This window comes from Monocercomonoides exilis (genome assembly GCF_001643675.1).
Source record: "Monocercomonoides exilis strain PA203 chromosome Unknown scaffold14-1859848, whole genome shotgun sequence".
Lineage (NCBI taxonomy): Eukaryota > Preaxostyla > Oxymonadida > Polymastigidae > Monocercomonoides > Monocercomonoides exilis.
In genome coordinates, this window is record NW_027150559.1 from 841,331 (window position 1) to 856,695 (window position 15,365).

A 15,365-nucleotide genomic window follows, 5' to 3' on the forward strand; every position below is an offset into this window, starting at 1 on the left:
TTCAATGAAGCATTGAATAGCAAAGGAAAAACCTTCATCAAGGTATTAAACATAAGAATTGGGGAGATCAAAAAAGATAAGCAAAAACAAAAATAAATAATAAATGAACAGTATATTTTTTATTAAAATAAAAAAAAAAGCGGAAAGAAACAATGCGACAATAATAACTCTACAGATGTTGCATGTTAAAAACAGATACAGAAAAATTAACTCTTTATTCAGCAATAAACAGAACTGTCCTTCAGAGCATGCATCCTTTACAAGAATCTATGTCAATACAGCTTTTGCCAAAACCAAGAAATAACAGAAAATTCTCAGAAATGGGAAGAATACGAAGTTACAACGAAAGGAAAAAAAATAAAAAAAGAAAGAAAGAAAGAAAACTTTACAAAATAAACAAATGCAGAAAGCATAGCAGAACAAAGTAGCAAATTATGACGACCAATCAATTCCCGCTGGTCTTTCAATAATCAGTCAACAACATCAAACGATGAATGAGATTTGAAGATGAGAATAGGAGGGGGAAAAAATCAAAAACTCTATCTAAAATGAAAAGAGGTGAAGTGAAAAAATAAAAAAAAAAGGATCTTAAAAACAAAAAAAGATTTTCTCATCAAAAAAACTTCTTTTGAAATTAGAAGCCAACATAAAGTATCAAAAGAATAGCAAAGAGAAATAAAAGGAAGAAAAGCAAGTTACAATATAAAGAAAGAAATCATCAAGTTTAAATGGTTGTTCAAAAAAAGTATCGCTAAAAGTCACGTTAAAGAAAGTGACAGAAAAGAAACGATAGAACATGAGTCACGTAAATAAGAAGAAAAATATGAAAATTTTAGAAATTTGAGAATAACAAGAAAAAGAATACAAAAATAATAAAGAAAATGCAGAACCAGAAAAACTTGAAACGCAAGCATCGATCTCATAAATGAAGATTGAACTCGCCTATGAAGTGGAACTCAACAGAACTGCGGATAACTGCAATTGAGTTTTCAAAAATAAAACTTTAAAAAAAAGAGAGATAGAAATAAAAATAAATAAGAAAAAGAAAGAAAGAAAGAAAGAAAGATGAACTCAAAGGCACCAGAAAGGACACCACACTCCTCCAGGCATCTGACTGCTAGCAAATAACAACAAATCACCTCAAAAGAAGTTGCCATTGAACATGACAATTGCAACCATGTTCTATCCTATTTTCCTGCCATGAATATATATCTGTACACTTAACAGTAAAAAAAAAACGATGCCAAATTACTAAAAATCCAATGCCGAAGGTTTGCGGCAACGATGTTGCTGATGATTATTGCTTCTTGCAACAATTGTTCCAAATCCATTAATTGGCTGAATCTGAAACAGCTAAAATAAGAAAGCAGATAGCACAAAACAGAAGACGAAAAGAAGTTTGATAAAGTCAGCTTCAACTTTATACAGTTGCTATTACATTTCCATTTAACATTCAAGACTCCAGCATCAGAAGCTGATTTTCAACCAAATTATGCAGATTGTGGTGTTAGAGTAAGAGTTGTGTGCATTTCTCGTGTCAAATATGAAACAGAAGCAGATTCGTCGTTGTAGTAAGCTGGGGCCTCCGTTGAGGAAACCGCAGATATTTGAGAAGCTGCCGTCGTGCTGGAGGTGCTTGCAGAAGGCGATGAATTTGTTGAATACAAGTAATATGATGCTGTTGAGGCTGATGATGCCGATAAAACTGATGAGGGAGTTGAAGAATTTGACGAATTGATTAACGTTGAAGTTGGAGTTGACAACTGGTTTGGAGTTGCTATGGCTGATGCATAACAAGGTGAAATAGATGGAGAAACAAGTTGAGGAGGAAGTTGCGAAGGAATTTGAATAATCACAGGAACTGATTGTTGCGTTAAAGTCGGATAATTGGAAGGTGTTTGAGCTCCTTTGGCAACGCTATATTGGCCATAAATCGCTGCAAGGATGTTTATTTCCTCTGCACAGAAATAGTCCATCAATTTTGACCACTCCTCATGGCTCATTGATACTGAAAAATTTAATCTTTCCAACATAACTGTTTCGGACTGGTTAACAACGTCTACTGGTATTCCGATTGATTGCGCCCACCATGAATTTTTAAAGGTAGCATCTCTATTAAGCTTCAATGCGAGCATCAATCCACAAAGAAGCAAAGTTCCAAGGTTGCATTCGCTCACAATTCTCCTTTCATCATCTTTTGGAAGTGGCTGTTCGAATTGAATGAGTTGATCGATGAGAAAAACAACGTGTAATGCTTCAGTTGTAATTAGTTGAGCTGTTCCACGGAAAAATTGAATAAAATGACTTATCTTTTGATACAAGCTTAAAAATCGTTCTTGCGAAATGTGCGTAGTGTGAGCAGCAGAATACATCGAACCATTGAATTGTTGAGACCTCACATAAAACAGATCAGGAAGGATCGAACCAATTCTAAAACAAAGATATGTCGAAAGTCGATCAATTAATTTATCAGATACTGCACCATGGGAAATATAGTTTTTTGCTGTTTGAACATTGTCTGGTTGTATTTGAAATTCTAGCTTGTTTGGAAATATTTGTTCAGCAAGCATTCCTAAATTTCCTGAAAAGAATTATCAAATATTCCACCGAAGATAAAGCAACATATCATAACAGAATTAAATAATCATATGAATAAAACAAAAAGAATGCACGATAAAAATAATATATCCGGCAAATTACGTTCAAAAATAAGCATCAAACAAACTGATCAACAGACGTTGACTAATTTTTTTATTTAAATGGTAATTATGATCTTTCTCCTAAAGGTCGTATTATGGTTGTTGAAATTTAGTTTTGTTTCGGATTATCTATTTCAAGAATCCGAAATAACAGTAACATAACTTAATCTAAAGGGATTATTATCCTGAGCTCTGAGTGATAATAAATTACCTAGAAAAGCGATTTCAAAATAACAAAATATAAAATGGAGGGAAGATCAAATTAAAAAACCTTGCTTTTTATTTTCATTTACAAATAAACATGGAAAGCATACAGACAGGAACAAGCGCTGATATTTTGCTTTCCAATTTATCCAGCTTTAAAAATGTTCTAATTTCAAAATATACGAAAGGTAGTAGCATAAGCAAACAAGCAAAACAAACTTCAAGTTCAAAAGATTTTGATAAGATCTTGAATTACTTTTTTGAAGATTTTATCGGTGCAATGAACAAAACATTTCGCCTACCAGAGAAACGGTTTGAACTTGTTATATATTCTGATAAAGTTTTTACTCAATTTTCTTTGTGTTATTCTTTGGAAATTAGCTTTGTTTCGGAAAATCAACTACCAAAACACAGTCAAAAATGGAATGCTTATTCAATTTGTGTAAACAGATATATTATTTACTCATCATGCCTTCTGAATAGTCAATCAAATGATAATGAAATCACTTCACGCGTTTTGGAAAAACTTTTAAATTTTATTCCATTTATTGTATCGACTGTATCAAAATTACAAATAAAGTTGATACAATCAGCTGTATCTCTGTTATTTTCAGAAAATTATGAAACGAAAACCAACGCAGAAAAACTATTGGAAAGAATGTGTGCAATGAGCCAACAGACCCATGATCTTGTTCTTCGAATTTCTTTTCCATCAATAATGGAAAAATTTGAAGACTGTATTATTGACGATTTTCTCCAAAGTTGTCTCGTTCGCCTTTTTTCTGTTAACAATATTGTGTCTTCTCGTTGTTTGCTCGTATTTCTGCGAGATGCATCGAAGATACTTAAATGTGCAACAGCATCAGAAGAAAGTTCAGTGTGTATTTTTGTCAATTGTTTGTTTTGCAAACTATTTTTGATCTTTGATCGATTATTTTCAAGGATGCAATTGAAGAGATTTCCTCATGGAAACATTTAAATACGCTAAAGCTGATTGGACTTCTTCTTAACATTTGCTCGCCACAAACAAAATCAATAACTGCGCAACAGCACGCTTCTTTACCTTCTCAAAAATCACCTTCTTCTTCTGTTGATATATCTTCTCAATTACTGAGACAGTTATTCTTCGATATATGCTTGCGGACTGCCTCACTCTGCGGAGGATTTAATATGAGTGCATTACGACTGAAATATGTCTTGATCGCACTAGAAACTGCTGACGGAACAATTGGCTCAGGCATCTTGGAAAGCGATTTCATGAAGAAAGAGGGTGGCGAAGATGAGAAGGACGCATGCATCACCAAGCACTGGCAGTCATTCAAATTGAAGCAAGCGGATGACGGAGAGAAGCCTCCAAATCAGGAAATCGACTTGCTTTTGCCTGCTGTGCAGATCATAACAGAGATTTTCGCTGCTCCGGAGCTCCATGTTCCGCCTCTCACTTCTCAAAAGGAGCAGATTGATCATTCGCTTTATTCTCACTCTGCCCGAGCACAGCTGCTGAAATTTAATCGCGACCAGTCGCTTTCCCAGATCCTCCATGCAGGCAAGGCTCTGACGCGCAACAGAGAGTTCCAGCGGGCTGTTGTGAATGAAGCTGTGCTGTGTCTCTCTTATCTGCTGATTTTCAATGCTTCTTCTGTCGCATTCCCTGAGTTGGCACAGACAGTCCTTGCGTCAATAACAAGATGCACAAAAGACATTGCGCTGACAGAGTTCAGGAAAGAAATAGGCAAAATGACCAGAGCTATCATTGCAAATGCAGAGGACATCTATCGTCTGCGGAGTGAATCAGGCATTGTCCCAGCTGAAATTGAGAGTTTGCTTTGTTTCTTATTGAATATGATTTTATAATTTTATTTAAACAATTAAAAATGAATGTTTTGGTATTTGATAATATTATTCGAATTCTTCTTTTTTTGTTTAGAAGAGGAAATAATAAACCATTCGATTATTTCTCCGATACGAGCATCCGGAAGGAAACTACCCATTCTACGATTCTGGGAAGAGAAGAAGAAAGAGATGCTTCAGCTACAGTCAAAAGAGAAGCAACAAAAGATTTCTACACCTCATGCATCAGATGTACAAGCAGGTGCTGCGAAGAAGGAAGGGAAAAAAGCCAAAAAGGCGACAGAACAGAAAATCATAAGCGAAAAAGTTGTAAAAGAGAAGCAGACGAAAGATGGACAAAATACTACTGATGATAAAGTTAGCGAGAAAAAATCAAAGGATGGTATGATTGATGAATTTGATATTGCTCCAAAACGCAGAAAGTTGAAAAAGGAAGAAGGGAAAATAGAAAATGATAAGAAAGAAGTTGAGAATGAAGATGGAGGATCTGTTGATGAAGAAGATGATGAAGATGAAGAGATTGAAAAGTTGCCTTTTTCGTTTGAAGACGACGAAGAAATAGGAAATGATGATGAATACATCAAACTGGAAACAACTGATGTTGAATCAAAACAAGCATCTGATGGAAGAAAGGGTCAACAGAAAAAGGATGACAAAAAGAGCAGTAAACAAGCAGGCATATCAGAACAAAGCATCTCTTCGCAACGAAAGAAATCAAAGAAAAATAAAAAGAGGGAGAAAAAATAAAGTTTTTCATGTGTTGTATTAACTTCCTTTCAAAGCAAAAAAAAATTACACTTTGATTCTTTTTCCATTTCACCTTCCTCCATTTCACATAAAAACAAAAGCAAATTCAATTTTTTGTGAGCTTTTATTTTACTCAACTGGTTTTAAAGGAACAAAAAATTTAAGATTGTAATACAACAAAATGTGAAATGAATTAAAGAAATGGTGATAAAAAAATTACTAATTATAACAATTGTTTCAAGCTTTTGATTTTGTAATTGGCTTTGGAGGCAGCTTTGTTGCACGAGAAGGAACTTGAGAATGAAGTGAATTGCGTTGAGAAGACCACGATGAAATAGAAGAGACAGAAGAGCGAGCAGAAGAAGGACGAGAAGCTGGACGAGAAGGTGCAGATGACTGAGAAGCAGTTCTTGGAGAGGAAGAAGAGGGAGCAGGAGATATTGAACGTCTTGGAGCACTTAATTTATTCTGTGACAAATCAGTGGGAGGTTTTATGCGGCTTTTTCCAATGAGGGAAACTCGACCTTTTCGCCTCATCGCATCAATTCTCGCTTTGTCTTCTTCAGCTTTCTTTCTTTTCTCTTCCTCTTCCCGTTCTTTTTCGTCGCCACCCCACAAATCAGGCGGGGGCGCTACAAAGAAAGGATCAGAGGACACCTGCTCTGAGCTGAAGGGCTTTGGCATTACTGTTTGAGAAGTCAAAGACGATGAGGTGGTTGGCAAAGATGAAGCAAAAGGAGATGGGGTAAGATTACTCTGATTCACAAAAGAGTTTGGCAAAATCGAACTGAAAGACAAAGCAGGAGAAAGAGAAGGAGTAGAGAGAAGCGAACTTTGTGTTGTGAGGTGAGAAAAAAGAGGGTCAGAAAGAAGCGAAGGAAATGGTGACTGAATCTGCTGTGGTGGAAGTGAGGTGAATGATGAAGTGGGTTTTGATGAATTGGGCAATGAATTGAATGATGAAGGGAATGATGTGAAAGGTGAGGTGCCAGAGATCAAAGATGATGTTGTGAATGGAAGAGAGGGTGATGAAGAGTTTTGCTCTGTTGCTGGTGACAAACTTGGTATATAACTTGAGTTTGAAGGTGGTTGCGCCACTTGCTCTTTTTGATAATTTGCATTTCCTGCGACTTCAGAAGGAATATCAGAAAATTGCTTGGCTTTTTCTTTTTCTTTATCCCTGCGCAGATCAATGTATCTTCTTTTCGCGTTGTCTGCATCCTGATTCGATGCATTGACACTAAATGATGGTGATTGAGCCTGTGCTGCAATTGTTGGTTGTGCTTGTTGCTGTTGGATGTCCTTCTCAACATCTTTGTAATCATACGGTGATGATTTGGTGTCTATTGGAGTTGTTTGCTTTCCATTTCTGGATTGCTGCGTTAGTATCTCCATCTTCAATTTCTGTAGTTCTTCTGTTTTTTCATTGATGATCTTGTCTTTTATCTCAATTAATGATGAATATTTATCTACAATAGTTTTCAATTGAATTTCACTCTGCTTTTTGGTTTCTTCTGCTTTCTGTTCAGCTGCTTTTGTCTTTGCCTTCATTTCGTCTTCCATCGCATCAGCTTTCTCTTTAATTAGCTTCAGTTGCTGTAACATCGTGCTTTTTCTCTCTTTCGCACCAAGCTCTGCCTCCAACGCTGCATTCTTCTCTTCCATTTCTCGAAGCTGTTTCTCAGCTTGTCTTGTTCTTTCTCTCAAATTTATCTCTTCTTTTTTCTCTTCTGCTCTTCTTCTGTCTCTCTCAGCATACTCTTTCACTTCTGCTTTGAGCGACTGTATTTCCGCCTCATAGGCAGTTTTCAGCATCTCTCTGCTTTCTTCCGCCCTCTTCCTCTCTGACTCCATCTGAGACTTTATTCCTTCCATTGCTCCTTCAGCACCAACACATCGGCACGACAGCGCAGATGCTTGTGTTTTAGCTTCGCGAAGCAGTTGTTCTGCTTCTTCTGCTCGCGCTTTTAAGCTTTGCGTCTCGCCACGATGCATCAAAAGCTCGCTTTGCATCATTTGCAGTTGCTTTTCTGTGTTTATTCTTCTCTTTCTCTCTTCTTCAACCATTTTTTGCATCGTTTCACGAAACGCTAATTCTCCCATTGTGTCTTTTTGTTGAAAGCCTTGTAAGCTGCTGAATGGAGAAATGCCTGGAACGTTTGAATATTCGCTCTGCATTTGGTTTGCTTGAGGCGATACAGCTTTTGGTGCTAGCTGAATTTCCAGCAATTCTGCTGATTTTGAGTCGATTTCTCTTCTCAGTCGGTCCAGTTCTGTTCTATATCTATCTTCGCGTTCTTTCCAAGCGCTAGATTTGCGTTTCAGCTCTTCTTCAAGACGCTCGTTTTCTTCTTTTTCTTGATTCAACTCGTCTTCCAACAGCTTTCTGCTTTCTTTCAGTTGTTTGATGGTGTCGTTGAGTGGAAATTCGGATTCAGAATTCAACGGCTGAGGAGGTGCGAATGAAGAAGCATCTTGAGCAGAAGACAACGCTCTTTGTGAAGAAGACGACTGAAAAGAAGGCGCAGCAGTGAAGGAGTCCTCCTTTTGCTTTGAAGATCTTCCTGCCCCCAGAACAATAGGTGCACCTTTCTTTCTTCCTTCTTTTGCCCTCTCGTTTTTCATTTCACTTAATTTTTCGACTTCAAAATTCATTTTGTTGCATTTATCTTCAAGTTCATTGATGATACTTGACAGTCGAGCAACTTCTCTCTCTCTTTCTCTTTCTTTCTCTGCCACTTCTTTCTCAGCTTCCGTTGCAACGCGGAGCATCTCCCGCTTGCTTTGTTCTTCTCTCTCTTTCTCCCTCTCTCTCCACTCGTTTTCTCTTTCTCTTTCTCTTTCTCTCCATTCGTCTTTCTCTTTTTCCCATTCATCTTTCATTTCTCTTTCTCTTTCCTCCCATTGGCGTTTCTCTTCAAAGTGCTTTTCATTCATCATCACTGCTTTGCTTTCAGATGATGCTGCTTCAACCTCCATCTTATGCACTTTCTCCTTCAAAGTCTTCAATTCTTCTCTTTCTTTCATCATTTGCGCTTCAAATTCTTCTTCTTTCTTTCTCATTTCTCTGTTATGTGTCAATTTTTGCTCTTCCATTTTGACTTTTATTTGCTCTTTTTCATTCTCCTGCTCTTGTTCTCTTATTTTCTCTTTCTCTTTCTCTCGTTTCATTAATTCTTGTATGTCTCCTTCCAGTTCATCAACCTCTTTCTGTTTTTCCTTCAGCTTCTTTTCCAGTGCTTCGTTTTCTTCACGTAGAACTCTCAACAAAACACCAGCTCTTTCTTTTCTGTCATCGCCAAGGAAGTTAACCCTCTTCTCATCTGCCCTTTTTAACGATCCTTCGTCTCCTTCGTCTGACCCAAGCTCTGATTCACTTAGACGTGTTTGAAGCATCCGTTCTTTGCTTCTTAAACTCTGGTTTTCTTCTGCAAGTTCATTAAGTTTGATTGTCAATTGCTTCTTTGTTTTGATCGCTTCTCTTTCCGCATTTTCCTTTTCTTCTCTCCTTTTTTCTTCCTCTTCCTCAATCTGTCTTCTCTTTTCTTTTTCACTTTTGATTTGTTGTTTAAGTTGCTTCACTTCTTCCTCCAGTTCCTCTTCTCTCTCTTTCCATTCTTTCTCCTCCTTTTCTCTCTTCTGCGAATCTTTCCTCTTTTCTGCTTCTCTTTGCTCTTCCAGTTCTTCTCTTCTCCTTCTTTCTTCCTCTGCCTCATTCACAACGCTTATGACTCTTTTCTCTAATTCAGCGATTCTCTCATCTTTTGTTGCTTCCTCCACACTTACTGGGCCAGTCGCTTCCTTTGTTTTTTCTTCTTCCTTCTGATTTTCTTTCTTTCTTAATTCTTTCAGTTTCTTTTCCAGCTCATTATTTTTTTCTTCAAGCTCTATTTTCTCCTGTTCTATCTCCTCTTTGTCTTCTTGAAGCTCTTTCATTTCTTTTTTGCTTTTGTTCAGTTCTGCTTTTATTTTTCTCATTTCATCTTTCAAGTTTTCAACATCTTTCAATGATGCTTGGTATTGTTCATCGAAATCATCTTTCTCTTCTTTTCTTTTCTTTTCTTCATTTTCTTCAATTTGCTTTTTGCCTGTTTTCTTTCCTTTTTTGTTCCTTAACTCTTTCTCTTCATCATCGTTTTCTTCTTCCGATTCTTCAGCATTCTCAAATGAATCTAATTCTTTCTTTCTCTTTTCTTTCTGAGAGCTTGGCGACCCTAAAACGGCTTTTTCTGAGAGTAGTTTTTCTATTTGCTGAGATAAAAGTTTCACGTTTTCCATATTCGCTCTTTCTCTTTCTCTCTCCTTTTCCTTTTCCCTTTCCAGTTCTTCTTGCAGATTTCTTGATTTCTCTCTTTCTCTCCTAATCTCTTCATCTTTTTCTGTGATTCTTTCTCTTTCTCCTTGAAGTTTGCGTTCTTTTTCATCTGCTTTTTCCTTTTCTTTTCTAATATCTTTTTCCATTTCTTCTTCTTGTTCCTTCATTCTTGCCTTCAGTCTGTCGATTTCTTGTGCTTTTCTTTCCTCCACATCTCTTATTTTCTCAGACAATAGTTTAATTTCTTTCTCGTTCTCTTTCACTTCTGCATCTTCTTTTTCGAGCTCAACCTTCAAAAGTTGGATCAAACGATTAGCTTCTGCTTTTTCTCTTTCGAGTGTCTTCATTGCCGTCTGAAGTTCTTTCAATTGCTGTTCAACTTTCTTCTTCTCATCTTCTTTTTCTTCTTCCATTTTCTGCCTCTGCTGCATAATGTTCTCCATTTCTTTCACTCCTCTTCCCATTTCTTCCATCTGCTTTCTGAGCGTGTTTCCTCTTTCTTTCTCTTCATTGAGTAGCACTTGAAGATTCTCTCTCTCCTTTTTCTCTTCCTCTCTCATTTTCAGTTCTCTGGCGCTTTCTTCCTCTCTTTTCTGCCTTTCTGCATCTCTTTCTTTCTTTGCCTCTTCTCTTTCGCCTTTCCATTCAGCTTCTCTTTCATTCCATCTTGCTTTCGCCATTTCTCCATCTCTCGCCTTCTCCTCTTCCAATCTTTTGATCTTGTCCTCATATTGTTCTTTCTTTATTTTCCATTTTCCTTCTCTTTCAATCCAATCAAGCCTCTCATTGATTGTTTGCTCGTCTTTCTCTTTGCGCTTGTTCCGTTCTTCTTCCAGCATCTCTTTCAGTTTATTTATTTCCATTTGAAGTTGTCCAACTTCTTTTTGCTTTTGTTTTTCTTTCTCTCTATCAATTGCTTCTTGCTCTTCTTTTTCCTTTGCTTTTTTGATTTCTTCTTCTTCTCTCTTTCTTTGAATCTCCAGTTTCAATGCTTCCAACTGCTCCTGTCTTGCTTTTTCTTTCAATTCTTCTTGTTCTTTTTCTTCCGCCCTTCTCTTCTCTTCTCTTTCGTTCATCTCTTTCTCCCATTTTGCTTCTCTTTCTATTCTCCTCCTTTCTCGTTCCTCTTCTCTCTCTTCTTGCTCCAAATACTTCTTTTTTTCTTCTTCTTTCTCTTTTGTAGCTCGCTCCTCTTCGAGTTTTCTTGCTCTTTCTCTTTCCTCTTCTTCTCGTTTTCTTTGTCTTTCCCTTTCTTCTCTCTCAATCTCCTTCTCCTTCGACAAATGCTCCATCAGCGCATACAATGGCGCAGTCACAGAAGCCAATGCAAAGCCATCAAGAGGCGAAGCTGCTTTGTTTTGAGATGAAAATATCGGCGATTGGGAGGGCAGTGCTGGTGTGGTTGAAGTGAACATCGTGTTTTCTGGTGACAAAACAGTGGGAGAAGGGAAAGACGTGATAGGACTTGGAGAAGGGGATGAATAAGACGAAGAATGAGGTGACTCTTTGTTTGATGAAGATGAACTAGAAGAAGCTGATTGTGCTTCAATAGGAAATTGTTTACTTCGTCTAAGTTTCGCATCACTTTGCACAACATTTTTAGAAGGTGATGAGCTTCTTTTGTTTGACTGCTCTTTTCCTCTTTCATTGCTTGTTGATCTTCTTTCAGCAGAAAGATTCTTCCGCAACGGAGCAGTCTGCATTTTTCTCCTTTCCTCGCTTTCTCTTTCATTCGCACCAGTCGGCTTGATCTTTTTCTTTGCTCTTAAAGGCGAAGTTTGTCTGCCTATTGAACCGCTCCTTCCTTTCCACAAAGGCTGCCTCAGCGGCTGAGTTCTGGCTGTTACGGTTTTTGCCTTTTTCTTCTTCTTCTTCGGAGTCGAATCTATTTGCACAGGAGATGAAGCAATAAAAGGATTGTCTGTTTCTTGTTGTGATGACTTTACATTTGAACGAGTAAAACGAACTGGTGCTGTTTTCATTGCAATTGCAGCAGCTCTTTCTTCTGTCTCTCTTCTCAGTCGATCAGATGGGCTCTCTTCAATCTCCATCTTCTTTTCGTTTCTGATTCCTTCCTCTTTTATTCCATATGCATTCGGCTGAGACATTTGCTGCTGTCCTGTTCTTTTGTCTTTCTCAAGCCCCATTTCATCTACTTCCATCACAACAGGAGTCCAAAACAAGCTGTCTCTTGGAGAAAATGCATTTTTGGTTCTGTCCTGATTTTCGCCATATTTTGAGCGAGTTGCTCTTTCGTTTGTGCTGTCGCTGCTTTCATCATCTTCTTCACTTCTTCGCATCGTTTTTCGTTTTTCATTCTTTTCTTTGTGTTTCCTTTTTTCTTGTTTTCTTTTCTTTGCTTTTTCGCTTGTTGATGAATCGCTTTCACTTGTTGTTTCTTCTTTTTCTTTAGCATCACTTTCGGTCTCGCTTTCTTTGCTTTCCTCTTCCAAATATTTGTCCACTTCCTTCATCAGCATTGCCAATTCATTTGTTGTGTTTGTTCCCATCACCCCTTTTATCCAATCTGTTTCTTTGTGTTTTTCGTTTTCGTCTTTAATCCCTCGTTTTGTTGTGCGCATCTGTCTTTTTGATTTGCTTTCTTTGTTTTTGTGTTTTCTTGACTTTTTGTCTTTTTTATTCTTTTTTGAGTATCTATCACTTTTTCTTGAAGAGGACGATGATGATGAAGAAGATGAGGAGAAGGAAGATGAGGAAGATGACGAGTCATTTGAACTTGAATCATCATCGTCTGAAATTGAATCATAACCATGCCTTTCTTTTGTTTTATCTTTTCGATTGTCTTTTTTCTTTTCTTCCTTTTTGTGTTTGTCAACTGTTTTATGAGTTTTTTCTTTGGGAGAAGAATCTTCGATATCATTTTTTGTTTTGGTCATGGAATAGCTTAATTGCTCTGATGAAGTTAAATCTTGATCCTCTTCTTTTGTATCTTCAATATTTCTTTCTTTGCCTCTGTTCATTAAGCTTTCTTCTTTAATCTCTGCTCTATCTTCTTTTTCATCATAAACGTCGTCGTCGTCTTGTTGAGGACTCTGTTTTATTTCTTCATGATTTTCATTTGCCTCATTCGCTGCTGTTTCTGTGGGCGTCACTTCTTCATCCACCTCAACAGGAGGTTCATCAGAATCATCTGAATCTTCCAGAAAAGCGGCAGCTGTCATTATTGGTTTATTCATCGAACCTGGAAAGGCAATAGAAGTTGGACTAGACAAATTTTCATTGTTGTCCTGTTGCTTCTTAGGAGCTTTATTGTCTGAAGTTGTTGATGATGAAGTCGTTGTTGCATCTTCTTTCTGAGGAACTTCTGAAGCTGAATCTCTTGCATATGCAAGAGATTCTATTGATGATGCGCTGTCGGAGTGTGTATCTGATGATGTGAGTGTGTTTTCGTTGTTTTTAGTTGATGTTTTTGATTCTTTTTCTTTTATAGATTCATCTGAAATTTCTTTTTGCTCTTTGCTTTCTTCATTTGTTCCTCCTAAAGAATCAGTTTTGTGATGTCTTTTTCTTTTCAGTGCAGATCCAAAAGGATTTTCATCTTCCAAATCTTCTTCACTGCTTGACCCAAAGTCATTCGAGCCATCAGTCAAATTTTCATCATCATCATTATCAAAATGATCTTCCTTCGCCTTTTCTGGAAGTTTTTGGATATCATCATGATCATTTGTTTCGGTTGATTCTTTTGATTCCAAAAGTCCATTGTCCGTTTCATTTCCTTCTTTATTCGTTCCATAATTTCCTGTTGAATTCTCAGAAAATTGTGATTCTTTCACTTCTTTGTTTTCATTTGATTCATTTTTTAATGATGTTTCGTTTTTGTCAGTTTCTTCTTCGTCATCGTACTTCACCGTAAAATATTTTGCAATTGCATCGTCAATACTATCCGTTGATCGTTCGGTCATCCCTTCTTGAAGACCAGAACTATGAATTGTTGAGTGATCATCTTTTTCATCTTTTTGATCAGAAACATCGTCAACAGAACTAAGAAGATGACCTTCGTGTGTCCTATCACTGTCTCCCATATTTGTTTTATTTGCATCATTTTGTTTGTGTTGATTTAATGATGAAGATGAAGTGTTTTCCAAATCAATTGAAATATCATCAATATTTGAGTAATCAGGAAGCTCTGACATTTGTGGAGATTGAAATTGATGTATTGCATCAATTCTTGGACTTTTAGATGATTGTCGAAATGATTCTTCAATTGAAGAACCACCAAAACGATAAGTTGGATAATATGATTGTTGGCCTGTTGCGTGCCTATATTCATCATCATCAATTGATGTGTCTTCGTAATAATCTTCTTCATCGTATGTAGATGGATTTCCTCCATATTTCCATGAAGTAGACATAAAATATAGAAAATGAAATGTTTATTTAAAACAAAGTAAATATAATATGGGAGCAAATTTTTTTGTTTTCGAAAATTATTGAAATTTCAGATGAGTTCTTTAATTGTAACTTTTGAGATTAATATTTCATGAGTTTCTTGTTATTTTTATTACAATTTTTGCAACATGCATTATTATTTTTTTATTTTTGTATCAAAAACTGGATTTTTTCGATAAGAAAACAGGCATAAGCTATATGGGTAATTATTTTTGAAATCATAACTTTTTTCGGGGTGTTGTTTTTTTCAAAGGTTGTTTATCATTGGGAAAACCTTTTGTTATAAAATGCAACAACAATCACAATTGTTTAAAAAAACAAATGTTTTTGCTTTTAATATGATGGAGATGTCATCAATAAGACTTTTCACTTTCGTGTGTGAAATTGTTTATATTAAAGTGAAATTTTCGAACCGAAATTTATGAAAGAAAAAAACATGATTTCAAAAATATTCACCCATATGGAAAATGTTGCTTTTTTATCAGTGCATTTTCTGAACAAAAATTTCTTTTTGAAAATAAAATTGTATCATGTTAATTATTTTGTAGTTTTTTCTCATTAGTAAAACAGCATTTTTTCGAAAAATTGTCCATTATCTTAAAAAAAAAGTTTTTATTCAAAACAAAATTTACTCATTAAGCAATCCAAACATTTGACTTCTTTTTTTATTGTTTATTATTTATGTTTGTTATTAGAATTCAAATTATAGCACTTTGGAAGAGTAATTTTTCTCTATGAAATTTGTTCTGCACAGTTCTTTAAAAGACTTTTCTCTCTTTTTTTAATTTTCTTTTTAACTTTGCATGGTAATATCAGAATAAAAAAGATTCGATTCCCATTAAAAATTAGAACAAATCATTGATTTTTTCATCAATAAAAAAAATACTATCCTGTTTTGCTAAAAATGTCAAAAAAAATTGTGAATTGTTCCAAAAAATAATTGTGAACGGAAAATTTTAATGATAATCTAAGGCGGTTATATTTTCAATCACATATATTCACAATCAGAAATCTTCCCAAATTGTTGTTCAAAACTCACTTTCATGATGTCCGATTTAGACAGAGAATGGATTGTGCAAAAAATTCCGGACAAGATCGATTTCACAACAACTGCAAGATTAAATAATTCTGTTGATTTT

At 36.0% G+C, this 15,365-nt stretch overlaps 3 protein-coding genes across 3 annotated transcripts; 1 reads left to right on the forward strand and 2 right to left on the reverse strand.

Annotated features, from left to right (window-relative positions):
• Positions 1 to 1,490: 1,490 nt before the first annotated feature.
• Positions 1,491 to 2,570, reverse strand: MONOS_2195 (uncharacterized protein; the record flags this gene model as incomplete). Its single annotated transcript, XM_067872101.1, has 1 exon — positions 1,491 to 2,570. One exon carries the CDS (start codon positions 2,568 to 2,570, stop codon positions 1,491 to 1,493), a length of 1,080 nt encoding a protein of 359 aa, XP_067730356.1.
• A 1,051-nt stretch (positions 2,571 to 3,621) lies between these two features.
• On the forward strand, positions 3,622 to 5,619 carry MONOS_2196 (uncharacterized protein; the record flags this gene model as incomplete). The annotated part of the gene is made up of 3 exons (XM_067872102.1): positions 3,622 to 3,780; positions 3,846 to 4,722; positions 4,831 to 5,619. The coding sequence occupies 3 exons, from the start codon at positions 3,622 to 3,624 to the stop codon at positions 5,499 to 5,501; spliced, it is 1,707 nt and encodes a 568-aa protein (XP_067730357.1). The 3' UTR covers positions 5,502 to 5,619.
• On the reverse strand, positions 5,609 to 14,237 carry MONOS_2197 (uncharacterized protein). Its single transcript, XM_067872103.1, has one exon. It carries the CDS (start codon positions 14,187 to 14,189, stop codon positions 5,739 to 5,741), a length of 8,451 nt encoding a protein of 2,816 aa, XP_067730358.1. The 5' UTR covers positions 14,190 to 14,237; the 3' UTR covers positions 5,609 to 5,738.
• Positions 14,238 to 15,365: the final 1,128 nt, after the last annotated feature.

Bases quoted from the DNA above. Each gene is read 5' to 3' on its own strand.
- MONOS_2197 (XM_067872103.1), bottom strand. From the start codon at position 14,189: ATGTCTACTTCATGGAAATATGGAGGAAATCCATCTACATACGATGAA.